The sequence below is a fragment of the Hemicordylus capensis genome, chromosome 14 (genome assembly GCF_027244095.1).
Source record: "Hemicordylus capensis ecotype Gifberg chromosome 14, rHemCap1.1.pri, whole genome shotgun sequence".
NCBI classification, from domain to species: domain Eukaryota; kingdom Metazoa; phylum Chordata; class Lepidosauria; order Squamata; family Cordylidae; genus Hemicordylus; species Hemicordylus capensis.
The window spans coordinates 18,257,214-18,282,539 of NC_069670.1; the positions used below are offsets into that span (position 1 = coordinate 18,257,214).

The 25,326-nt window shown below is 49.3% G+C and overlaps 1 protein-coding gene across 2 annotated transcripts in view; it reads right to left on the reverse strand.

Moving 5' to 3' along the window:
* The window catches only part of LOC128337109 (sodium/potassium-transporting ATPase subunit alpha-2), a 50,979-nt gene extending 32,272 nt beyond the window's left edge, over positions 1-18,707 (reverse strand). The window contains exons 1-2 of one of the 2 annotated variants that reach the window (XM_053277710.1): positions 18,444-18,707; positions 288-392 (exon numbers count right to left, since the gene is read on the reverse strand). In XM_053277710.1, the coding sequence (XP_053133685.1) occupies positions 288-392; positions 18,444-18,533 (195 nt within the window). In that variant the 5' untranslated portion in view covers positions 18,534-18,707. Of the gene's footprint in view, positions 1-287; positions 393-11,608; positions 11,859-18,443 lie in introns of those variants that run through there. The other variant, XM_053277711.1, reaches the window with a different exon arrangement.
* Between the last annotated feature and the right edge of the window lie 6,619 nt (positions 18,708-25,326).

Genomic DNA, 25,326 nt, shown 5'->3' on the forward strand with positions numbered 1-25,326 from the left:
CTTCCTGAAGGCCTGTGAAGCATCTCGGAAGAGCTCTGCCAGATCAGACCAGAAGCCCAGCTTCTTCAGCATCCTGCTTCCCCCATCCTGGCCCACTAGATGCCCCTAGGAAAGCGCACAAGCAGGGGGTGAAGGCATGCCCCCTCTCTTATTATTGTATCAGAAAAAGAGACCTTCTGAGATTATGGAAGAAGAGGTATTCTGAGATTATGGAACAAGAGGCATTCCCGTTAAAGTGGCTGTTCCTGCTTTTCACTCCAAGACACCCAGCCTAGGGCTCCTCTTACCAGGTTCACTTCTTTTTTCAGTTCATCAAGTTCTTTCTCCTTCTGCTTCTTCTTCCCCCCTCCATTCTCGGCAGTGGCTCCTGGTGGGGAGTACTCCCGTCCTCCCTAAGAAAAGAGCGATGGCATTAGGCAAGCAAGCAAAAAAGAAAGAGAGCAAGCCCAGAGCAGGCAAGCCTAGGGGACTCTCAACCAGCGCAGAAACCAGTCCAGTTTCCCCCGAGGTCTGTTCTTGCTCGAAGTCACCCCTATAATTGCTCTGCAGTCCTGACAGCACACCTTCATAGGGACATAGGAAACTGCCATATGCTGAGTCAGACCATTGGTCTATCTAGCTCAGTACTGTCTTCACAGATTGGCAGCGGCTTCTCCGAAGTTGCAGGCAGGAGTCTCTCTCGGCCCTCTCTTGGAGAGGCTGCCAGGGAGGGAACCTGGGACCTAGATGCAGTTCCCAGAGTGGCTCCATCCCCTAAGGGGAATATCTTACAGTGGTCTCCTATTCATATGCAACCAGGGTGGACCCTGCTTAGCTAAGGGGACAAGTCCTGTTTGCTACCACCAGACCAGCTCTCCTCCCACTTCAACTTTATTATTAATGTATTTGTTATTTATTTATTTAGTACATTATTTATATAGTGCCCCCTACCAGAAAAGTTCCTGGACGGTTCTTTCCGAAAACTTGAAATCCACACAATAAACTTATCCCTTCCTTCCTTACAACATTTCGTTTCAAGAAACAGTAATAAAGTCTACTTTTGAATTGCACATGTATTTGGGGTCGTTCCAGACATCCAGTCGGAACCGACACACACACTAGCAAAGCTGTGAGATTCAGGGTGTCTTGGCTGGCTTGTCTTGGGGTGGTGATGGAGCAGGATTTCTCCCTTTGGGGATGTGGCTGTAGCTCAGTGGCAGAACATCTGCTTTGCATGCCCGTCAGAGCAGGCAATGTTGGGCTATGCACCAGACTCCGATCGGTACGAAGACAGCTTGACGTGCTCTTCCAAAATATCCGAGCTATAAAACTGCATCTCGCAACCCCAGGGCAGAGCAGCCTCCGCAAAGCCTGTCGTGCCCCCCAAAGGGGAACCTGAGCGACGCCTGATCCTGGCTCAGGCATAGCGCTGCCGCTTTCATCTTCGCCATCTCTGTAATTATTGCTATCGTTGATGAGCAGTTGATCCTATCCGGCTGCTCAAATACCAACACAGGCTATTACTGTCATGGCATTTCTGGACGGGAGCAGACAGAGGGAGGGCTAGGAAGCAGTAGGGAGTTGAAAGGTTTCTCCCTACCTCTTCAAGACTAAAAGTGGTTGATGTGATGTGTGTTTGTGTACAGTATATGTGTGTCCACGAGCACACACACACACACCACAGCTAGTGTATCTTTCCAGTGGAAGAAGGTGGGAGCCAAAACGTCCTGCGCACAGCTATCATAACTCTTATAATTTATATTTATTCTTTTTGATAACTGCATCCTCCCAGGATCTATATAATACTTGTACTGAATGCTGTCTGAAGCTTTTAAAAATGCGCTCGCTCTCTCTCTCTCTCCTGATGCTCTCTTTAATATTTATATACACGATCTTGGATGAAGGACATCATCCCTTAGGGGATGGGGCCGCTCTGGGAAGAGCACCTGTGTGCTTGCATGCAGAAGGTTCCAAGTTCCCTCCCTGGCATCTCCAGATAGGGCCGAGAGAGACTCCTGCCTGAAACCGCGGAGAAGCCGCTGCCAGTCTGTGAAGACGATACTGAGCTAGATGGACCAAGGGTCTGACTCAGGATATGGCAGCTTCCTATGTTCCTATGACACTGTTTAATTCAGAATTTTATATGAAACATACACACTGGTTTTATATTGACAGCTGACTGGAATTCTAGTCGGGTGACCAAAAAATATTGATCACCCGGTGGGCAAACACAAAATATTCTTGGTTGAGCTTAAGCCAGACAAATGGTCTGCCCAGAATTAGCAAATATATGTCCACAACTGATGGTTGTTTATCCTTTACTTCCACCTCCAACTCTGCCATTGGGAACGAAGGTTGCAAGGTAAAAAGCTGGCACCCTTTATATGAAATGCTTTCTTGAGGAAAGTCCCTCTGGGCATCTTCCCTAACAGCTTTCCAGCGAGCTGCTAAAATATTTGTTCTCCCAAGAGGCCTGTGGCACTGCATATGCTGAGATTGTTGTTGTTGTTGTTATTACTTCATGCTGTTGTTTTTAATTTTTGCTTTCATATTTTCTTGGTAACCCAGCTTGGTAGTTGAAGGAACATAAGGCAGGGTAGAAACTGGTTGGATTATAAGATCTCCAAAGTCTCTTCTAATTCCTAAAATTCTAATATATATATTTTTGCTTTTTATAATAAAACTTTAAAAAATCTGACAGAGGCTCTGTGCTATTAACTCTAGCTGTGTGACAGGCCAAAATCTAGCATGGATCTTCATAGAATGGAGATGCAGTGATGGGAAGAGCTCTGCCTGTTGGATTTCTACCTGGCATGCAGCTATAACAGGGCGCTTCCCAGATTACACCCTAGAACAGTGTCACAATGTGTCTGTTAAGTATACTTCCATACTGCCTGTGTTGCTACATTGCAGTCCCTGCACTGTCAGCAAGGTGCCGTTCACATTTCCGATGCCTTCTTTCGGGTTTTATCTTTGCGTTACAGTACTACAACATTGTTTTAAAAAATAGCTGCATTTTCCCATTGTATAGGGTTTGCGCAAACTAGAAAAGACTGCTCCCCCTGCTGGTGGCTTTGTGTAAGACTTCTTCTTCTTCTTCTTCTTCTTCTTCTTCTTCTTCTTCTTCTTCTTCTTATTATTATTATTATTATTATTATTATTATTATTATTATTTACAGTAAGACAATCCTGCCAAACCGAAATAAACTACCACTGATCAGTGTGTAATCTGGAAAGCGCCCTGGTATAGAGGGAAAGGCAGAAATCGTAAATTGGATTTCCCCTTTGGGTCTAGGGATTGTTTGAGTATGGCCAGAATCCCTCACACCTCTGTGATTTAGCGGCTTGGGTGTTCAAAAGAGCCAAGAATGAAGTCCACCCCTTGTAGAAGGGCTTGCATTTGCTTCCTGCCTTGCTCTGTTGTGCTCAGTGTTTTCTCTCATTCTTTTCATCTCTGTGCAGAATGAGTTTTGTTCTGGGCGGCAGGATCAAGGCAGTGTGCACACACCTGCATTCAGAGTGGGGCCTTCCTGATTCAACCTGAGTGGGATCTAAAATGAACTGAATGGACATCCAAAAAACTTGTGATCCCAGCCAGCGTGGTGTAGTGGTCAGAGTACTGGACTAGGACTGGGGAGACCCGAGTTCAAATTCCCATTCAGCCATGAGACTTGCTGGGTGACTCTGGGCCAGTCACGTATCTCTCAGCCTAACCTACTTCACAGGGTTGTTGTGAGGAGAAGCTTAAGTATGTAGTACACCGCTCTGGGCTCCTTGGAGGAAGAGCAGGATATAAAATGTAGATGATGATGATGATAATAATAGATATTGATAACTGATATTGCAATCCCAGGGGATAGACAAGTCGGTGAAAAACAACTGGAGAAAATAACTAAATACAAGGACCTTCGGATTGAAAATGAGCGGCTCTGGAAAAAGAAAACAGTAGTGGTGCCAATAGCTGTTGGTGCCTTTGGTGCAGTACCAAAAGAACTTGAACACCATCTCGACACCCTGGGCGTCCATAAAATGACAACACATTACGATTACAATTAAATTAAAATTACAATAAAATTACAACACATCAACTACAGAAGGCCACACTACTTGGGACAGCACGAATACTACGACACGATCTTTAATTTTGCTTTAGTTATTCTAGACCCTTGGAAAGGGCCCAAGAATTAAAGTACCAAATCCAGTTAATAATATCGGGTAGACTGTGTGTAAATGAATGAATGAATGAATGAATAAAATAATGTGTGCACGCCTTAGTAGGAACACTGGTTGTGCTGCACTGGCATTGCCATGGCAAACACTGGCAGCTCCTTTTATACCGGAGAGGAAATGCTGCAAGGGAGAGAGGTCGTTAGCACTCTGGACATGTCTCACGCTGGCTCAGCGGCGGACCCCAAAAAGAGCTACAGAAAAGGGCTGGCAGCTCAGGAGAGAGAGAGGACGCTGTTCCAGGCCTTGCTTATCCAGGCCACTGCCCTCCATAGAAAGGGCCCTCTATTCTGCACAGGAGGAGGGGCTGGCCCCTCCCTCCTTCCTGCTGCCCGGGGATCTTGGCTTTGGATGGGTCTCCCTCTGGCCTCTGGCGACAGTGAGAAGCGTTTCTTCCCTGGCTTGAGAAGGGGCAGAGGAATTCGGACAAAGCTCTCCCCTCCTAGTAAAATCAATCGGGCGGGCTGTACCACAAGCAAACAGCAGGCTTTACCGCAGGTTCACTGTGAGTTTGAATTGGTCAAAAACGGCAACAGCAAAAAACCCTGACACAAAACGTGGATTTTTTCTTTTAACCCTAGACACAAATCAGACTAGGCTCTAACGCGCAAGGAAAAATCGAATCATGTGTGAAGTCCTCCCCAATATTTCCCACAGACTTCGGTGCTAATCCAGCCAAAGTGTGGATGCGCACCCTCCATTCTGAGCTAAGAGTCCCTTCTGGAAATGCTCCAGGAGCCAGAGAAGATTTCGCAGAGGATGGGTGGGCAGGGACCCAGCCTGTGGCACTCAAGGTTGCCGTCCACACTGTGCCACATTTCCAGAAATGGACCAAGCAAGACCCAGCTCTTCAAGATGAAGTCCCAGCTCTTCATTTCCAGTTGACTGTCTACAGTGTGCCCCAAAGAGAGAATTGGGCCAAGGAAGACCCAGCTCTCCAAGATGAAGACCCAGCTCTTAGTTCCCAGTTGACAGTCTACGGTGTGCCCCAAAGAGAGAATTGGGCCAAGGAAGACCCAGCTCTCCAAGATGAAGACCCAGCTCTTCGTTTCCAGTTGACTGTCTACGGTGTGCCCCAAAGAGAGAATTGGGCCAAGGAAGACCCAGCTCTCCAAGATGAAGACCCAGCTCTTCGTTTCCAGTTGACTGTCTACGGTGTGCCCCAAAGAGAGAATTGGGCCAAGGAAGACCCAGTTCTCCAAGATGAAGACCCAGCTCTTCGTTTCCAGTTGACTGTCTACGGTGTGCCCCAAAGAGAGAATTGGGCCAAGGAAGACCCAGCTCTCCAAGATGAAGACCCAGCTCTTCGTTTCCAGTTGACTGTCTACAGTGTGCCCCAAAGAGAGAATTGGGCCAAGGAAGACCCAGCTCTCCAAGATGCTGAGTCCTGATGGTTCAGAAAGCTCAGCCAACTGAGCCAAGCTGCGCAGAGAGGCATCACAGCATCCAATCAGGGGCCAGAGTGAGACACAGGAAACGAGCATGTGTCCACTACAGGAGCGGTGATAACTCCAGCACGCTGCCTGCAGCTCACATGAAAACTGTCTTCTCTCTCGGAGTGTGGACAGGGCTGGGCACATGGACTTTTGTGGGGGGTAGGAAGGCCGGATCTCGCTGTCCTCTCCCCACCCCCCCACCCCCCCACAGCCACGTTTCTGCACCCATCCAGAAAGGGATGGGCAGACAGGAAGCAGAGGGCAAGAGAGGAATGCAGAAACTTCCCCAGCAGTGCCAGCCTCGTAAAGCCAGTGCTACCATCCTGATGTGTTTTTTTTTTCCTATTTATAAATGGGGGGAAATGTGTAAGGGTCAAGTGAAGCAACCAGGGAGTCTATTCCTGCCTGGAGGTGAACTGAGGCCACAAGGCAAAGATTCACGCAAGAGGGCGAAGGAGTTGGGTCGCCCGAGGGCCTTAGTCTGGCTTTCAGGGGGACTAGTGGCATTTCGTCTCCCCTCTTCTCTCCCTGCCTCCCCACACCTCACCCCCTAGGTCTCTGTAATGTGACCCCTTGCAAAGAGCAGTTGTTCTTGGCAAAGGGGTGACTTTTTCCATGAGTGCCAGCGATGAGGTCCTCTTTATTTTCTGCTACTGAATAAACATCTGCATTTCCCTGGCCGGCTCTTGCGATCTCCACAGTCAGCCCGGAATCGACCAAGGAGCAGCAGCTGAGTCCAGTCTGGGAAGCTCAGGTCCCAGGGTTTTTTTTGAAGATGTGTGTCAATTCTGTATGATGAAACCAAATTACGTACACAGGAACATAGGAAGCTGCCGTATACTGAGTCAGAACATTGGTCCATCTAGTTCAATGTGGTCTGCACTGGCTGGCAGCATCTCTCCAGAGTTTTAGGCAGGGTCCGAGATTGAACCTGGGACCTTCTGCCTACAAGGCAGATACTCTGCCACTTAGCTACGGCCAATGCACAATCTATCTATCTATCTATCTATCTATCTATCTATCTATCTATCTATCTATCAGATTTGTACACCACCTCAAATGTTCGTCTCTGGGCGAAATAACATCAAAAACAAGTTAAAAACATGCCCCAAAACATAAAACAATTTTAGATAATTTAAAATCAAACACAGATTAAAAGCTAAACAATTTAAAAAGCTGAAAAAGCTTGAGTGAAGAGGTGGGTTTTCAAGAGCTTTTGAGATGGGGAGGATTGTATTTCAGTAGGGAGTGCATTCCACAGTCTTGGAGCAGCAACCGAGAAGGCCCGACCTCGAAAGCTGCCATTTCACTATTGGTCAGACTATTGGTCCATCTATGACTGTCAACAGCTCTCCAGAGTTTCAGGCAGAGGTCTCTCCCCGTCTGACCTGGAGATGTTGCCAGGGATTGAACCTGGGACCTTTTGAATGCAGGGCAGATGCTCTGCCACTGATCTACGGCCTCATCTTCAAAGGGGACTATCTCGCAGCAGACAGCGCTCATGTGTAGCGACCCATTCAAATGCAAACCAGGGTGGACCCTGCTTAGCAAAGGGGACAATTCCTGCTTGCTGCCACAAGACCAGCTCTCCTCCTTTTGTGCAAGAGCTGGCGGTATGGAGCTACTCAGGAACCCAAAGAGTTCTGGCGAAAAATCCTGCCCCTATCCAAACCGGATAGGTTTGGATAGGGGGAGACTTTGGTGCTAGAGAAGACTTTTGAGGAGACCATGGACAGCCAGAAAAACAAATGAATGGATCACAGAACAAATCAATCCAGAATTTTCACTCGAGGCACAAATGACCAGGCTCAAACTATCATACTTTGGACACATTATGCGAAGACCCAGCTCCCTTGAGAAGTCCAAAATGCTGGGGAAAGTTGAAGGAAAGAGAAAAAGAGGACGACCAGCAGCCAGGTGGATGGACTCGATGACGACAGCAATGAATGCACCACGGAGAGACCTTCAAGGCCAAGTTGAAGAGAGATCATCCAGGAGAGAATCTAACTATGTGGTCGCTAAGAGTCAACACCGACTTGTCCGCACTCACTCACTCACTCAGTCAATCAATCCAAACTGGAGGGAGATGTCTTCTGAATGGGCCAACCAGAAGCTTTTCTAGACAGCAGGCTTTACTGTGAGGCGTTAATGCAAACTCAAAGTTGTCCCCAAAACCTGATGCCAAAAGCGGATTATTATTTTTTCACCCTGGATATAAATCGGGCTACATTCTAATGCACAGTGAAAAACCCGAATTGTGTGTGAAGTGCTCCCCCATAGTTTGCAGGGACTTCGGGGCAAATCTGGCCGATAGGTGAATGTACCCCCTCCATTCCAGAGGAGATGCGAACCCTGTGTGAAAAACGCCCCACAGACAGTTCCCACTGGTGTATGCTGCAGAAAGACCTTGCCCAACCATTTCTTCCCCGTATAGATTGTGTGAAGAAGACAGTGCCCACAAAAGTGCCTGTCTTAGGACAGAACAGCCTGTCCCTGGAGACAATGGCCGTGCCTTGGCAGAACAAGAGATGCTGGAGGTGAGAGACAGTCTCTGGGAGAGGGATGAACCTTGTCCCCAGTGATGGAGTTGTCTGTGAATGGATCAAGGCTCCCCCTGAAGAAGGGGATGTCTCCATGACCACCCCAAAGCGGAGAGATGTTAGGAAAGAAGGTCAAGTCTATGCCTGCTTGCCTTGCCAGCGGACTGTCTGTGGCGAATGGGTCAGCTGAATCAGGACAGAGATCGCGTGTGGTTCTGAATCCCCACCGCGGGGAATGCCCCTGTCCACACCTGGGTTCTTTTTGTGCTGGAGCAGTATATGAGGTGAAACAGGGTTTGTGCAGCAGCACTGAGGTGGAACAGCACCCCAAACCTGCCAGTTCTTTACCCTGAAAGGGTTCAGTGCAGAGTGCACATTACTCCAGGGCAGAGATGTGGGTTTTTTGGGAAATTTTGGATTCCCCCCCCCGGATTCCCCCCCCCTCCTGGAAAAGTTCCCCATGCAATTCTCCCATCATTTGCATACAATTTGCATTATTTTGCCTTTTAAAAAACACACACACAAAAAAAAACACCACAATTTTCCTGATGCCCTAAATAGATTCTGATATGGTTGGGCATGTTCTTTGACCTTTTTATACTGTTTTAAAAAATCACTCCACCATATTAATTTCCCCTCACTGTATCACAAAATGTTTTCCAAGAAGCCAAGTAGAAACGTTAGAAATGAAAGATTCCCCATGCTATGGGGAATTTTCCAGAAAAAATTCCCATCCCACATCTCTGCCCCAGCAGGGATGATTCCTTCTTTTCCCCACTGTAGCCTGTGGCTGGAGATTCTGTACTACAGTAGATGACATTCTGCCCTTCTGGTCAAACAGAAATGCAGAAAACCTCTTGAGGCTTGGACCCAACAACCCTAAAAATGACACCAAAGAATCTTGCTTCTTTTGGAAGTTGTGTCTGTTATGGGGCAAGCAAGTCAGTTAACCTGAACTCTGTTGCACTAAAGTTAGGAGGCTGAAGCAGCCCCATAACCTTTGCCAATTCTCCCTGCATCCTTTCCCCTCGGGTAGGAAAGAAAATGGTACCCGTGATGGGCCAAGAGGCTGGAATTTCAGTCGCATAAGAAAGAGGGGCTGGTGGTTAGGGTAAGTAAGATGGGGATTGGGATGAGCCGCTCAATATTAGGAACTTCTGCTGACTCCTTGTAAAGTGCCAGCAAGTGGTATTTAACGCCTGCCATGCGTCAAGGCCTTTCCTTCAAGGATGTTTACGTTTCTCGAGCATATCCTTGGCGGGTGCAAATGCTTGAAACCCATCTGGCCTGGCTCAGAAGTTCAGAACCCAAACAAAGATTCCTTGCCGATTATATTCACTTTCCCAAATCGCAGTCTGAAAGGTTGCCCGAGTGCACAACTCCACTCCGGTTGGATTCTAGTTTACCAGTCTGATTTTTAAATCCACTTTGGACGCTGACATGGATTCCGATCCCCTGTGGAGGCAAGGTCTGTATAATCTCCCATCTCCTCGAAAAATATGGGTGCTCCACAGTGCATGGTGTGTTTATCACATGCACTTTGGTGTGTTTATCACATGCACTTTGCTTTCTCCTGTCCTCTATCCTTGAGTGCTGACAATCATTGCCAGGGGGAAAGATAAAGTGAGAGGTCCATGGATGCAGTGAAACCTCGTTTCGGAGGCACAGAGGAGGGTACACACATTTCCAAGAGGAGGAGAACTGGTCTTGTGGAAGCAGGCATGAACTGCCCCCTTTGCTAAGCAGGAACCACCTTGGTTTACATTTGGATGGGAGACTATGGGTTAGCATTGTACGATGGGGCAATTCAGGGGATGGGGCAATTCAGAGATTGCTCCATGGAAGAGCATCTGAGGCCCTATGGTTCACTCCCTGATATCTCTGGGTAAAGCTGGGAGAGAGATTCCTGCCTACAACCTTGGAGCTAGATAGACCAATGATCTGACTCACTATAAGGCAGCTTCCTGTGTTCCTATGTTCCAAGTTACTCAAAACCTTGCGCCAAGATTGAAATGCCTGATGAGGAATTTATGTGCAAGTTGGAACTCCGCACATGCCTACATTAGCTTCCCCCCATTTCTTTTATCTTCTGTGAGCCCAGAATGTCACAGAAAGGGCCAGGTTTAATAATAATAATTTTTTAACAGCATTTCATACATTATTCTTCCTCCTGACTAATGTCTCACAATTTCTGACAAATTTGTCTTACAACGGTGAGCAAGCAGATGAAGGCTTGCATGCTGGACGAGCCTGGGGAGCAGATTCGAATCTGCGTGTCTCATGCTCACGCAGGCAACCGCACATGCACAGCATGGCCGCACGAAAGCCGAGAGCGTGATGTGCCTCCATCAGTCGGGGTGGCAGGTTTCACCAGTGATGATGTCACGAAATGTTCAAAGTGAAGGCGACGAGATGCAAAGCAAGACCACACATACCTCGGCTGAACCCACGTTCCTGGCCAGACTGAAATCCGCAAGGGCTAAAGCAGTTCTCCAGAAACCCCCTCCTGCTAAACACAGCGAAAAGGATGGAGAAGGGGCACACGAGAGGACCAGCCAGTGAATTTCAGCGTCAGAAAGAGAATCCAACATCACCTTCAGTGGCACAGCGGGGAAATGCTTGACTAACAAGCAGAAGGTTGCCGGCTCGAATCCCTGCTGGTGCTATATCGGGCAACAGCGATATAGGAAGGTGCTGAAAGGCATCATCTCATACTGCGCGGGAGGAGGCAATGGTCAACCCTTCCTGTATTCTACCAAAGGAAACCACAGGGCTCTGTGGGCGCCAGGAGTCGAAACTGACTTGACAGCACACTTTACTTACTTTAAAGAGAACCCAGCTTCTGCGGGCAGAGCCACAGGGCCTCTGGGCTTGGGTCTGTGTGCAATTGTACAATAATCCACGGATGCGAGGGATTTTATAAGTCGCCTCGCTCCCTCCAAATGCTCCTGCACTGGCCGCACCCTAACAATCGACTTCTCCCAGCAGCCTTCCTTAGTGTGGCGATCGTCTCTCCTGGGCTGTTTTCCCACAGTCTGCTTTGGGGTGCCAGCAGGAGCTATGGAAAGAATTCTTCCCAGCCAAGTACAGCTCTGCTCTCCCCATGGGATCTCCAGCGGGGTGGCCCCGTCAGGCTGCCCAGCTGCACAAACAAACTTGGACTGGACCTCTTTCCCTTCATTCCTGCTTCTCTCTCTCTCTCTCTCTCTCTCTCTCTTTGAGAGGGGGTGGTGGTGGGGATTGGTCTCTTCTGCTTGCCTTTGCCCAAAGAACCCCAGAAACCGGTCCTTTCTGTTCCACAGTGGCACCCCCCTTTCAGACACCCGCAGCACTTCTGAAGGCCCCCAATTTAAACACACACACACCCCCAAAAAACACCCTCCAAAGAAAGAAAGAAAGAAAGAAGCTAGAGGCATCCGTACTTACCCCTCTGCCCATCTTGGCTAGAGCAGGAGAGGAACAGGATCGGGGTGGGGTGGGGTGGGGTGGGGATTTAAGAGAGCAGCAACAAACCCGGGACTTCGAGATTACATGTGCCGAATAGAGATGGGAAGGGACGGCTCCTGTCTTATCTTTAAATAGATTGCTGGTTTGCTTCTCTCCTTCTCTGGGCAGCAGGAGCACTTGTTGAAACAGGATCTTGAGTGGAGGGGAAACTCCTCCCTAAGCCCTCCTCCTCCTCCCCCCCCCCACATGCTTTCTCTGCCCCCTACCCAACCCTCTGCCTCTCCGCTCTGCTCCCTTCCCTCCCAGCCTCCAGCCACCGGGATGGTTCTGCCCACCAGCCGTCTGGGCTGTGCTTTTCCCTGGGCTGCACCCAGCCACCCCCATTCCCTGGGCTGAGAAGGGCTCCCTTGGAAACGTCTCCTTCAGCAGGATGAAAGCCCCTTTCTGCCCCCGAGGGTTGTGTGAGGGATGAATTCTCTTTGAATCCACTTCCGGAGGAGAACAGCACACACACACACACCGCTTTCTTGTGCAGAGGCCAGGCCATAAATCTGGGAGCTGCCATGATATGCCTGCCTGTCCAGGCACAAACTTTTAACAATGTGCATCTGTTCCTTCTCCGGCTCTGTTCCTCCCTAGCACAAGGCCTGAACTGCCTGCTGGGGGCTTCACGGAACGCACAGAACGCCGCGTCACACGGGCAGTCTGCCACTGGGGCATCTCGCCCACGGCAGTGGCCTCCTTGGACTGGTCACAGCCTGCAGGAGTCCTTCCCAGCCCGATCAGATACCGGACCTGGAGATACTGCCAGGGATTGAGCCTCGGAGGTTCTGTGTGCATAGCCTGTGCCTGCCGCTGAACTAGTTTGGCCTCACCCTCCAAAGAAGCCGAGGGACATGGGAAGCTGCCGTTTATACCAAGCCAGAGACCCTGGGTCCATCTAGCTCAGGACTGCCTGCACTGAACTGGCATCGGCTCTCCAAGGTTCCAGGCAGGCCTCTCTCCCAGCCCTACCTGGAGATGCTGCCAGCCCGGGATTGAACCTGGGACCTTCTGCATGCAAAGCAGATGCTCTGCCAGTGAGCTGCGGCCCCGTCTCCTAAGAAGAACATCTGACAGCAGACAGTGCTTACCGGTAGTCACCCATTCAAATGCAAACCAAGGCAAGCCCTGCTTAGCAAAGGGGGCAGTTGAGGCTAGCTACCGCAAGACTGACTCTCCGCCTCATCTGATTCTGACTCTTTTTGGAATCTTAGCCACGTGGGCTTGAACCATAGGAACATAGGAAGCTGCCATATACTGAGTCAGACCCTTGGTCCATCTAGCTCAGTATTGTCTACACCAGGGATTCTCAGTGTTGGGCCCCCAGATATTATTGGACTTCGACTCCCATAAACCCCAACCAAAGGCCACTGGGGCTGGGGATTATGGGAGTTGAAGTCCAACAACATCTGGGGACCCACATCTGGGAATTGTTGTTGAAGTCCAACAACATCTGGGAATCCCTGGTCTACACAGACTGGCAGCGGCTTCTCCAAGGTTGCAGGCAGGAGTCTCTCTCAGACCTATCTTGGAGATGCTGCCAGGGAGGGAACTGGGAACCTTCAGCTCTTCTCCATCCCCAAAGGGGAATCTCTTTCAGTGCTCACACTTCTAGTTTCCCATTCATATGCAACCAGGGTAGACCCTGCTTAGCTAAGGGGACAAGTCCTGCTTGCTACCACCAGACCAGCTCTCTTGGTCTGGGAGACCAGTGAAAGCCCAGCAGATCTCAGGGGCTTCAGATGGGGCTGTAAGCCAGAGGCTGGCCAGAATACTGGTAGCAGAAAGTTCACTCTGTTGTGCTGAGCAATTAGGCAGAATCTTGCCGGCACGTTTCTTTTTACGGCCTGATAGAGGCATACTTTTAAAAAACGGAAGTTGGAAAAGTAGGGAAGCCGCACAATGGAAAAGTTGGGAAAGTCCGCAAGCCACACAACGGAAGTGAAACAAAATGGATGCCTTCACACAAACGGTGTAAGGAAAGAAACTGCAGACTAGCCGGGTGAAAAGCACAGAACATTGCTCTCTTCAAGCTGAACAAGCAACCCAAATGTCCTCCAGATGCAGCCTTGGGCCGGCCGCTATCTCTCCACTTCCCCCTCCCATTTTCTTCCAAAGAAAGGGATCGGATTTGCAGTGACCTTTCTCCCAAGGTTGTGGCAAGATAAAGGACATTTGCCCAGGGAGAGCCTGACCCTCAGCGCAGCCGGGGTGAAGTAACAGAGTGCAAACAGACTTGATCCCACTTAACAGGGTCAAGAGTCCGGCTCTCTGCAAACGGGCAATTCTGGACGATGGCTGATAAGTTTGCAAGGCGGCAGGAACTTGGGAAAGCGAAGGGAGGCAATGGCTTGTTTCCGCAGGCCCCCCAGCTCATGATCCCTGGAGGAAGCTCGTCCGAAGGCAGAGAGAGGAGAAGGGGACGGACTAGAGACCGGAGACTAGCAGGTGGAAACAACAGCAAAGAAACCTGGAGGACCGATGGCGAAGATGGAGCTTCAACCAGTGCATCAACAATATAGGAATTAAAGCTGTAGGGATAACTTTCCTCTTGCCCATGAAAGCTGATACCACAAGCCAACGTGTTAGTCTGTAGAGGTAAAGTGTGCTGTCAAGTTGATTCCGACTCCTGGCGCCCACAGATCCCCTGTGGTTTCCTTTGGTAGAATACAGGAGGGGTTGACCATTGCCTCCTCCCGCGCAGTGTGAGATGATGCAGGGGCATAACTATAATAGGGCAAGGGGAGACAATTGTCTGGGGGCCCACTGCCTTGCCCCCCCCAGGCAAGTCACATGACTGACTCCCCCAGCCGCGCATCCTCCCGGGCATCCTTCGGTTGTATTCATCCTCCGAAATTGATGTGGGTATGAAGACCTGGAGCTACCAGAATAGCACGTCTTTCTCTAGTACCATTAAATGACTTGCATCGTCCGCAATTCACAACACCTTTTTAAAAATAATTCAGCCTCATTTAAGATTTCTTTTCTTCATGAGCTGAGCTTCAGTGAGTGGGGGGCATTTTAAAATCTTGTCTCTGGGCCCACTCCCACCTTGCTACGTCCCTGAGATGATGCCTTTCAGCAACTTCCTATGTCGCTGCTGCCGGTTATAGTACCAGCGGGGATTCGAACCGGCAACCTTCTGCTTGTTAGTCAAGCATTTCCCCGCTGTTAGTCTGTAAGGTGGTCAAAATATGTCCCTGGGTTTTTTGGCAACAGACTAAGATGGTGGTGACCCTCTGGGTCCCTCGCTCCAACCCGAGTGTCCAAAAGAGAGGATGGGTTTTAAAAGTGAATGATCTACTTTGTAATTCACGAGAATTTTCCCAGGGGAACGGCACAACAAATCCAACAAAGGGTGGAATGCACAATTTAAAACGTCCACAATGAAATCATAACAATTACTCCAGTCACAGGGAAAACTTAAAAACAAGCTCCCGGCATATTAAAGATTGTTAAACGCTTGACTAAATCAAAACATTGTAACAAGCATGCCGAAATGAACTTGAAATCAAACATTGTAACAAGCATGCCGAAACGAACTTGGACGCGATGGATAGATTCGCAGACACGGCACCATGAGCGAAAAAGCTCTGCTAGCTGTTGCAGAGTGTGGCCACCCGTGGCGGCAGCACTCATGATGGAGACTTGTGACTGGGGCAGCTCATATGGGAACAAATGGACACCAGTGAGCTGGTCCTTGCGGGATTAGACCAAAGTTCTATCCATTTGATCGCAATGGCCAGCCAAGTGCCTTAAGGAACACAGGAAGCTGCCTTATACTGAGTCAGATCATTAGCCCATCTAGCTCAGTACTGCCTACACAGGCTGGCAGCATTTCTCCGAAGTTTCAGGCAAGGGTCTTACCTGGCCCTACCTGGAAATGCCTTGGACCTGACACATTCCACATGCAAGCAGATGCTCTGAGCGACAGCCCCACCCCCTATGGGGAATATCTTACAGTACTCTCATGTAATCACCCATCCAGATGAAAACCATGGTGAACCCTGCTTAGCTAGGTGGACAATTCATGCTCACTGCTGCAAGACCAGCTACCTAATGGCACAGCGGGGAAGTAACTTGTCTAGGGAGCAAGAGGTTGCTGGTTCCAATCCCTGCTGGTATGTTTCCCAGACTATGGGAAACACCTATATTGGGCAGCAGCACTATAGGAAAGTGCTGAAAGGCATCATCTCATACTGTGCGAGAGAGGGCAATGGGAAACCCCTCCTGTATTCTACCAAAGAAAACCACAGGGCTCTGTGGGTGCCAGGAGTCGACACCGGCTCCAGGGCACAACTGCAAGACCAGCTCTCCTCCCCTGGGGTTCAGAGGCAGATAGACTACCCCTGGATATGGTGTTTGTTTCTATTCAGCTGTCATCATAGGTTATTGATAGACTATCCTCTAGCAGCCCTCTTTGGAAATCCTGGACCCTGGCCATATAGGGCTTTTTAGATATGAACCTGCGCCTTAAATTCAGCCCAGTACACATTGGTGATAGCAACCAGTCACACTGTTTTATGAGATGTCGAGGCTACTTAAATCCCATGCCTATTTATGGGATGGAAAGACCCCTATTTTGGGGTCTTTCCATACAGAGGCCTTTTCTGTGACCGTCATCTGGACCGCCTACAAAATCTGCTGTAAGAATCAGAGGTCACGTTGGAATAAACAAGAGCCTGGGGGAAAATAAAAAACCTCCTGGTTCCCCATTTGAAGGATAGAAGAAGAGGGGGAGAGGGGGAAAAAAGAGACCCCCACACCTTGGGAAACAAAGTCTCCCTGACTTTAATGAAAGTTGATCTCCCCTGCTGGTCTAGAGGGAATTGGCTTCGAGGTATGTGGAGCTGGGTTCTTTCTTTCCAAATCTCTTTTTAATATGTGTTTTTTGTTGAGAAAACAAGAAATCCCTCCAGTAATGAGTCTCTTCGGGGTAGGGGTCCAGGTTAAGAGTGTTCCATTCTTTTAACCACCATTCTAGTTAAGCCAGGAATGCCAGTTAAGCTTTTCAAGCACGGCTGTCCCCATCTCCACCCAGAAGTCCCCCAAACAGCTCCAGCGCCCTAATCACGCTCCCCCCGCCCCGCCAATATCTCAACAAAGCCTCTTCTTTATCGTGTGAGTAAAGTCCCACTTATCTTAGTTGGACCCCTCCCCGCAAATGCTCTGTTAATAAACACTTGCTGTGTTTCTTGCTTAAAGCACTTCTGGCGCCACGGCAGCCTCTCTGTTGGTGGATGCCCACAAAGCCAATGTTTACACTGTGTGGAAGCCTAAGCTGCTTTCAAACTGGATTAAGTGTCATGGCGTCCACTCCAAGGAATGCTGGGAGTTGTGGTTCTAGGAGAATGGGGGTGGACGTAAGAACATCAGAACAGCCCTGCTGGATCAGGCCCAAGAAGGCCCATCTAGTCCAGCATCTTGTTTCGCACAGTGGCCCACCGGATGCCGCTGGAAGCCACAGGCAGGAGTTGAGGGCATGCCCTCCCTCTCTCCTGCTGTTCCTCCCCTGCAACTGGGACTCAGAGGCATCCTGCCTTTGAGGCTGGAGGTGGTCTAAACCCTCCAACTAGTAGCCAATGATAGACTCTTCCTCCATGAAGTTATCCAAACCCCTCTTCAAGCCATCCAGGTTGTTGGCTGTCACCACATCTTGTGGCAGAGAATTCCACAAGTTGATGATGCGTTGAGTAAAAAAGGACCTCCGTTTGCTGGTTCTAGATTTCCTGGCAATCAGTTTCATGGGATGACCCTTGGTTCTGGTGTTATGTGAGAGGGAAAAGAATTTCTCTCTCTCCACTTTCTCCACACCATGCATGATTTTATAGACCTCTTATCATCTCTCCCCGCAGTCGTCTTTTTTCTAAACTAAAAAGCCCCAGGTGTTGTAGCCTTGCCTCATAAGGAAGGTGCTCCAGGCCCCTGATCATCTCAGTTGCCCTCTTCTGCACCTTTTCCAGTTCCACAATGTCCTTTTTTAGATGTGGTGACCAGAATTGTATGCAGTACTCCAGGTGTGGCTGCACCATCGTTTTGCATAAGGGCATGATAATATTAACAGTTTTATTTTCAATCCCCTTCCTAATGATCCCTGGCATGGAATTGGCCTGTTGGGGTGAAGAAGACAGTTTCTGTGTTAACACAAACATTAAAGCGAGGAAGGGGTGGCGGTGAAATTGTTTCCGGGCAGCGGCGGCGATGTTGACCTGCTGGTGGCACACGATTATAGTAATTCAGACCTGTTTGACAGCCTCCCCACTCCGTCCTTCAAGGGCCCAACTTATAGTGTCTCCCCCAGAGGCGTAACTATAGGGGGGCAGGGGGGGCAGGTGCCCCGGGCGCCATCTTTTCTGGTCACGTGGGGGGCGCCGCCATGACAAAAAATTTTATTATTAATTTTTTTTATTTTTTGTTAATACAAATGTTTCCTGCTCAGTGCAGCAGCGCTGCAGCAGTCAAGGGAGCGCGTCGGCACCCCCTCCCCCACGAGCGGTCCCTTCTGCGCCACCCGCGCCCCCCCATTGCTTTGCTGGCGCCTGGCGGCCAGTCAGTGGCCTGGCTTGGCGGCGGCGGGCGCTTGTGAGGAAAAACCTAAGTATAATGTAGTATGTTGGGGGGCGGGGGGGCGCCGGGGGGCGCCATTTCAGTGCTTGCCCCGGGCGCCGTTTTCCCTAGTTACGCCTCTGCTCCCCATATTTTCTCCCTCCCTCCTTCTGATGTCCCCCCCCCCAGGAACCACATTTTTCGGTCCCCTCCAAGCCCGCCCTACCTTCCAGCAGCAGGGCGAGAACCGTGCTAGGCACCTCTGACAGCATGTCGGCGGCTTCCGAGCTTTTCCTTTTACCACCTTCTTCGACATATCAGGGGTCGTATTCCTCGGGCCAGCCCCCTTCTCCGGCTCCCCTTGCTAGTGGCCAATGATGGCGCTTATGGAGGTGGGCAAGGAAGAGGGGTACAGATGATTGCGGGGAGGAGGCACCAGGGAAAGGAGGTTTGCTGGGGCCCCAGGGGAGCGGCCGCCTTGGGCCCTCCCTGCCCCAGACACGGAAATTCCTCCCAGTACTTTACTTTACTCCAGTACAGTACTGGAGTAAAGTACTGTAGGTGGACAGCAGGCTGAAGATTCCATTCATGGAATATACCAGCCAACACTTCAAAGGGGAAAAGACAAAGAGAGGCTCCACCCCCAGCAACCAATCACATTTCCATCTCTTAGCAACCGAGGCCCCTCCCCTAGCAACACAGGCCCCTCCCCTTCAACGCCGCTATCACATTCCGTGGTAACCGGTCCAGCCCTGTCATCTAGCAACCCAGGCCCCTGGTGCGATCACTCTCCCTGGCATCCGACCGTGCCCTGTTTCCTAACAAACTCCCGCCACCCAAAAGTCGTGCTATAATGCCCCTGGCAGCAAACCACGGTCCTGTCTCCTAGCAGCCAGGACCCCGCCTCCCAAAGTTGTGCCTGGCAATGAGCTCTGCCTCTGTTTCGAAGCAACCACAGTCCTGCCCTCCAATGCCTCTACCCAACCAGAAAAGGCCCCGCCCCCGACCGATGCTACAATGCCCTCTGGCCACCAATGGCAACCCTGCTTGCTAGCATGCAGGGCCCTGCCAACGTATCTCCGTCCACTAGGCCAGACTTTCCAAGTTGGCTTCTATTGAATTTTGTTTATTATTATTATGTTTATTATTATTACATTTATATCCCTCTCTTCCTCCAAAGAGCCCAGAGCGGTGTACTACATACTTGAGTTTCTCTTTCACAACAACCCTGTGAAGTAGGTTAGGCTGAGAGAGAAGTGACTGGCAGCCCAGAGTCACCCAGCTAGTCTCATGGCTGAATGGGGATTTGAACTCGGGTCTCCCCAGTCCTAGTCCAGCACTCTATCCACTACACCACACTGGCTCTCCAGTTACATCGTAGTTACAGTGAGGGAAATAAGTATTTGATCCCCTGCTGATTTTGTCCGTTTGCCCTCTGACACAGAAATGACCAGGCTATAATTGGAATGGTAGGTTTATTGTAGCTGTGAGAGACAGAATAACAACAAACAAACCCTCAAAAGCCCAGTGCCCAAAAGTCAGCGATGGATTTGCATTGTAGTGAGGGAAATAAGTATTCGATCCCTTCACAAAAGATGTCTTAGTACTTGGTGGCAAAACCCTTGTTGGCAATCACAGAGGTCAGACGTTTCTTGTAGTTGGCCACCAGGTTTGCACACAACCCAGGAGGGATGTTGTCCCACTCCTCTTTGCAGATCCTCTCCAAGTCAGAAAGGTTTTGAGGCTGATGTTTGGCAACCCGAACCTTCAGCTCCCTCCACAGATTTTCTATGGGATTAAGGTCTGGAGACTGGCTGGGCCACTCCAGGACCTTCATGTGCTTCTTCTTGAGCCACTCCTTTGTTGCCTTGGCTGTGTGTTTTGGGTCATTGTCATGCTGGAATACCCATCCACGATCCATTCTCAATGCCCTGGCTGAGGGAAGGAGGTCCTCACCCAAGATCTGATGGTACATGGTCCCGTCCATCGTCCCTTCGATGCGGTGAAGGTGTCCTGTCCCCTTAGCAGAAAAACACCCCCAAAGCATAATGTGTCCACCTCCATGTTTGACGGTGGGGATGGTATTCTTGGGCTCATAGGCAGCATTCCTCCTCCTCCACACACAGCGAGTTGAGCTGATGCCAAAGAGCTCGATTTTGGTCTCATCTGACCACAACACTTTCGCCCAGTTCTCCTCTGGATCATTCAGATGTGCATTGGCAAACTGCAGACGGGCCTGTACATGTGCTGCCTTGAGCAGGGGGACCTTGCGGGCACTGCAAGATTTCAGTCCTTCACGGCGTAGTGTTACCAATTGTTTTCTTGGTGACTATGGTTCCAGCTGCCCTGAGATCATTGACAAGTTCCCCCCGTGTAGTTCTGGGCTGCTTTGTCACCGTTCTCATGATCATTGCAACTCCACGAGGTGAGATCTTGCATGGAGCCCCAGACCGAGGGAGATTGACAGTTATTTTGTGTTTCTTCCATTTGCGAGTTATCGTGCCAACTGTAGTCACCTTCTCACCAAGCTGCTTGGCGATAGTCTTGTAGCCCAGTCCAGCCTTGTGCAGGTCTACAACCTTGTCCCTGACATCCTTCGACAGCTCTTTGGTCTTGGGCATGGTGGTGAGTTTGGAAGCTGAGTGATTGCTTGCTTCTATGGACAGGTGTCTTTTATACAGGTACTGTAACAAGCTGGGATTAGGAGCAATCCCTTACAGAGGGTGTTCCTCATCTCAGCTCGTTACCGGCATATAGTGAAAAGACACCTGGGAGCCTGAAATCTTACTGGTTGATAGGGGATTGAATACTTATTTCCCTCACTACAATGCAAATCCATCGCTGACTTTTGGGCACTGGGCTTTTGAGGGTTTGTTTGTTGTTATTCTGTCTCTCACAGCTACAATAAACCTACCATTCCAATTATAGCCTGGTCATTTCTGTGTCAGAGGGCAAACAGACAAAATCAGCAGGGGATCAAATACTTATTTCCCTCACTGTACATCGATTCTCTTTGCCAGGAACAAACCCTATTTCTTAGAACGTGTCTGTGGTCAAACTCTGTCCCCGTTTTGCCTTTATATCGGTGTCTGGATTGAAATGCCTATATTTGATCAAAGAGCGCAATAAACTGAACTGAACGGAACAGCCTTTGCAGGGGAATCTTGGTATCTAGAAGCGAAGTAGCTGAACGAGGGGCAAACATAGGTCTACTCTAGTGCAAATGCACGTCTATGCCTCAGAATACCAGTTGCAGGGGAGCAACAGCGAGAGACAGGGGCACGCCTTCACCTCCTGCTGTTGGACTTCCCAGAGGCGTCTGGTGGGCCACTGTGGGGAACAGGATGATGGATTAGAGCGGAGAAATAGTAGCCTTTCTTTGTCAGGTCCCAAATTCTGACCTGGTCCCCTGCTCAATGAGCAAAGGGGCACCTTTTAAAAGTGGCGATTCTCTTCTTATAACAGGGAGAGAGCAACTGGCCCCGTCCATCCCCAGCACAACATCCCTCCAGTGGCTGTTGCTGGTGTCTATCTTATATTTCTTTTTTAAGATTCTGAGCCCTTTGGGGACAGGGAGCCATCTTTATGTACCTATATCGGTAAACCACTTTGGGAACTTGTGTTGAAAAGTGGTATATAAATATTCGTCATATTCGTATTCGTCGTAGGACAAAACCCTAGTGACGAGACCCATTCCTCACCAAGCCTGCAACCCAGCTGCTGCCTCCAATATCCAACCCCCTCCTTACTCATCTTCCCTTATAAGTTTTACTCCAGTTTTAGAACAGACCTGTGAGGCCTCAGATAGCTCTCTCCAAACACACCCTTAAGATCTGGAATCTGCTCCTTCAAGATATGGGCCTGGTCTTGGCTCTCAGTTGGCTTTAGAAGGAATTAGATGCATTCTTGGAGCAGGGGAACACAGGAACACAGGAAGCTGCTGTTTACTGAGTCAGACCATTGCTCCTTCTAGCTCAGGACTGTCTACTCTGACTGGCAGTGGCTCACCAGGGCTTCAGGCAGGAATCTTCCTCAGCCCTACTGGAAGTTTTTCACACCTGGCTTTTAGTTCGCATCTCCTCCGGAATGGAGGTGTGCGTTCACATATCCGCCAAATTTACCCCAAAGTCCCTGTGGGCTATCAGGGAGCATTTCACACATGATTTGGGTTTTTAATCACACATTAGAGTATAGCCCAATTTATATCTGGGGTAAAAAAAATCCACTTTTTGTGTCGATTTTTGGGGGCAACTTTGAACTCGCAGTAAAGCCTCATAGAAAACCTGCGGTAAAACCCGCTGTCTGGGAAAGTTCATGGAGATGCCAGGAATTGAACCTAGCAGATGCTCCATGTTAAGCAGATGTTCCATGCTAAATGGAGCCTCCACAGTCAGTGGCAGTGGGCCTTTGAATACCTGTTGAACAGCAGAGCAAGGTGGTGGTTCTCATGCCTTTCTTATCAGTTTCCCAGAATTCTTATGTTGGACACTGGCTGGGAAAAGGATGCTGGACCTGTCTTGGTCTGATCCATCATGGCCGCACTTATGTTGCCAGGGGTGTTCCAGGACATTTTGTTGCCTGATGAGAAGGACAATGTGATTCACCCTTCAGCTATGGGTGGGTGTTCAGCATTCTCAGCCCTTGCTTTCGGGGCTGAGTCACAAAGCTGGGCAGAGGTGTACAGTAGGGTGTTCCTAGCTCATGTTGGGGAAAGAAGAAGCAAGAGAATAAACAGCACAGCATGCCTCCGTGGGTGAGGAACAGCAGCAGCGGATGGCGGGATGATGTAGACCTTTTTGTTCACTCACGCTTTTGTCTGTTTTGTGTTATGTGTTTTAACTGGATGTTGTTGTGAGCTGCCCAGAGAACAATTTGTTATGGGACAGCTAACAAAGAAAGTTGTTGTTGTTACAACTTCCATCGTCCCTAAGTATGTTGACTAGTTGGATTACAGCTCCCATCAACTGACCCCTTGTTGGACTACAGCTCCCATCAATTGACCCCCTTGTTGGACTACAGCTCCCATCAACTGACCACTTGTTGGACTACAGTTCCCATCAACTGACCCCTTGTTGGACTACAGCTCCCATCAACTGACCCCTTGTTGGACTACAGCTCCCATCAACTGACCCCTTGTTGGACTACAGCTCCCATCAACTGTACATCACCTAGAGATATGCAGGCAGTATAAAAATAAGATAAACAAAAGCAAACAAACAAATAAACTGAGCCCTTGTTGGACTACAGCTCCCATCAACTGAGCCCTTGTTGGACTACAGCTCCCATCACCTCTGACTGTCACTGTGGCTGGGGATTATGGGAGCTGTAGTTAGGGTTGCTAGGTCCAGATGGTGAAAAAAGTCAATATCCATCACACCAAAAAAAAGTAGAAATAGAGGACGCTTTTCACCCCCAAAGGCTCCATTTTGCATTAAATGTGCACATGGTATTATATATGCATATTTTGACAAAAATTGGGTAATTTGAGAATCAGTACAGCTCAACACTGTGAAGGTGATTGCCAGGAGCTTTCCCAGACGGCAGGCGTCATCACGCGTTTTCTGCGAGGCTTTACTGAGAGTTCAAAGTTACCCAGAAAAAAAGACCCCAAAAGCGGATTTTTAAAATGCCGGATATAAATCGGGCTACACTCTAACGTGTGATGAAAACCCCGACTCGTGTGTGACATGCTCCCCAATAGCTCGCAGGAACTTTGGGGTAAATTTGGCCGCTATGTGAACGCACACCTCCATTCCGGAGGAGATGCAAACTAAAAGCCGGGTGTGAAAAACTCCCTGGTGAGCTGTATGTCTACTGAGTCTGCTGTCAGTGCAGGGACTGATCTCTACGACTACAACATTTATATACAGCTTTTCAACAGAAGGTTTCACAGTGGTTTTCGAAGAAAAATAAATAATAAGATAAATAAATGATGGGGGGGGAGTCATTTGCCCCCCCCCAATAGTCGCCTGTCCTCTGTAAAAGTCCCTAATTGGCAACCCTAGTTGTACCAGGGCTTCTCAACTTTGGCCCTCCTGCAGATGTTGGCCGACAACTCCCATAATCCTTGCTGATTGGCCACTGTGGCTGGGGATTATGGGAGTTGTAGTCCAAAAACAGCTGGGGGCCTCAAAGTTGAGCAGCCGGGATTAGACTCAAGGGGTATCTCCTCAGGCCAAGAACATCTTTCGCAACTCATTCACTGAGAAACACAAGTACAAAAATAATATTGTATTTACCTGAATCCAAGACTAGGTTTTCCCCAAGGTCTTTGATGTTAGAAATTGGAGGAGCATCTTAAATTCCATTTGTTCCATTTGGGTAAATGGGTATAAACCGAACTTAATCTTTGTTTTTAAAGGGGTCGTCTTAAATTCAGAGTCCTCTTCTATTCGGGTAAATATTCTCCTTGGGCTTTCGTCCCTGGGTAGCAGGAGGTCTTCAGGCTTTTTCCATGGAGCGAGCGCGTCCTGGAGCCTTGTAGCTCCAGGAATTCCCCCGTGGAAATTAATCGGGCATTTAGTCTGTGCTGAAGCCTTACCAATCTTGCAAGAACAGCAATACCTCCTTGCAGCCTCTTACCATGTCTATCTTTTTTTGTTGTTTTTGACTGTCCAGACTGAGGGTTCTGTGTGACCCGGAAGCTAGCCCATTTGTGTAGCAGGTATTAATTAGCCCTATTTAAAAGGCCTGGCGTTTCAGTGGCTTTGTTCCTCATTGCCTCTCTGTCAGCGGAGCACAGCAAGGGACCTCTGCGGCAGAGGAAGGCTAATCAGGAAGATGTTGGTGACGATAATTTCCCAAGAGTAACTGGGTTCCTGGAATTAGGGTGTTGTTGTGGCCACAAATGGGGCCCTCTTCTGAGTGTGCAGTCGAAACTGGTAATGCCCAAAGACCCCCTAAGGATCAAAGCTTTGGTTTCCGGAGTTACGCAACTCCAGGGGCTGACTCCCCCAAGGTTGGTCCAGGGACCCGGAGGGGGAATCAAGGCAGAAAACCCGTATCTGTCTCTGCCACCCACTCTCCGGCTGGTCTTGTGTGTGCGTCTCTCTTTCTCTTTTATTTAGACTTGATTTCTCTTTTTCTCCCTCCAGCTTTAGAATAAATTG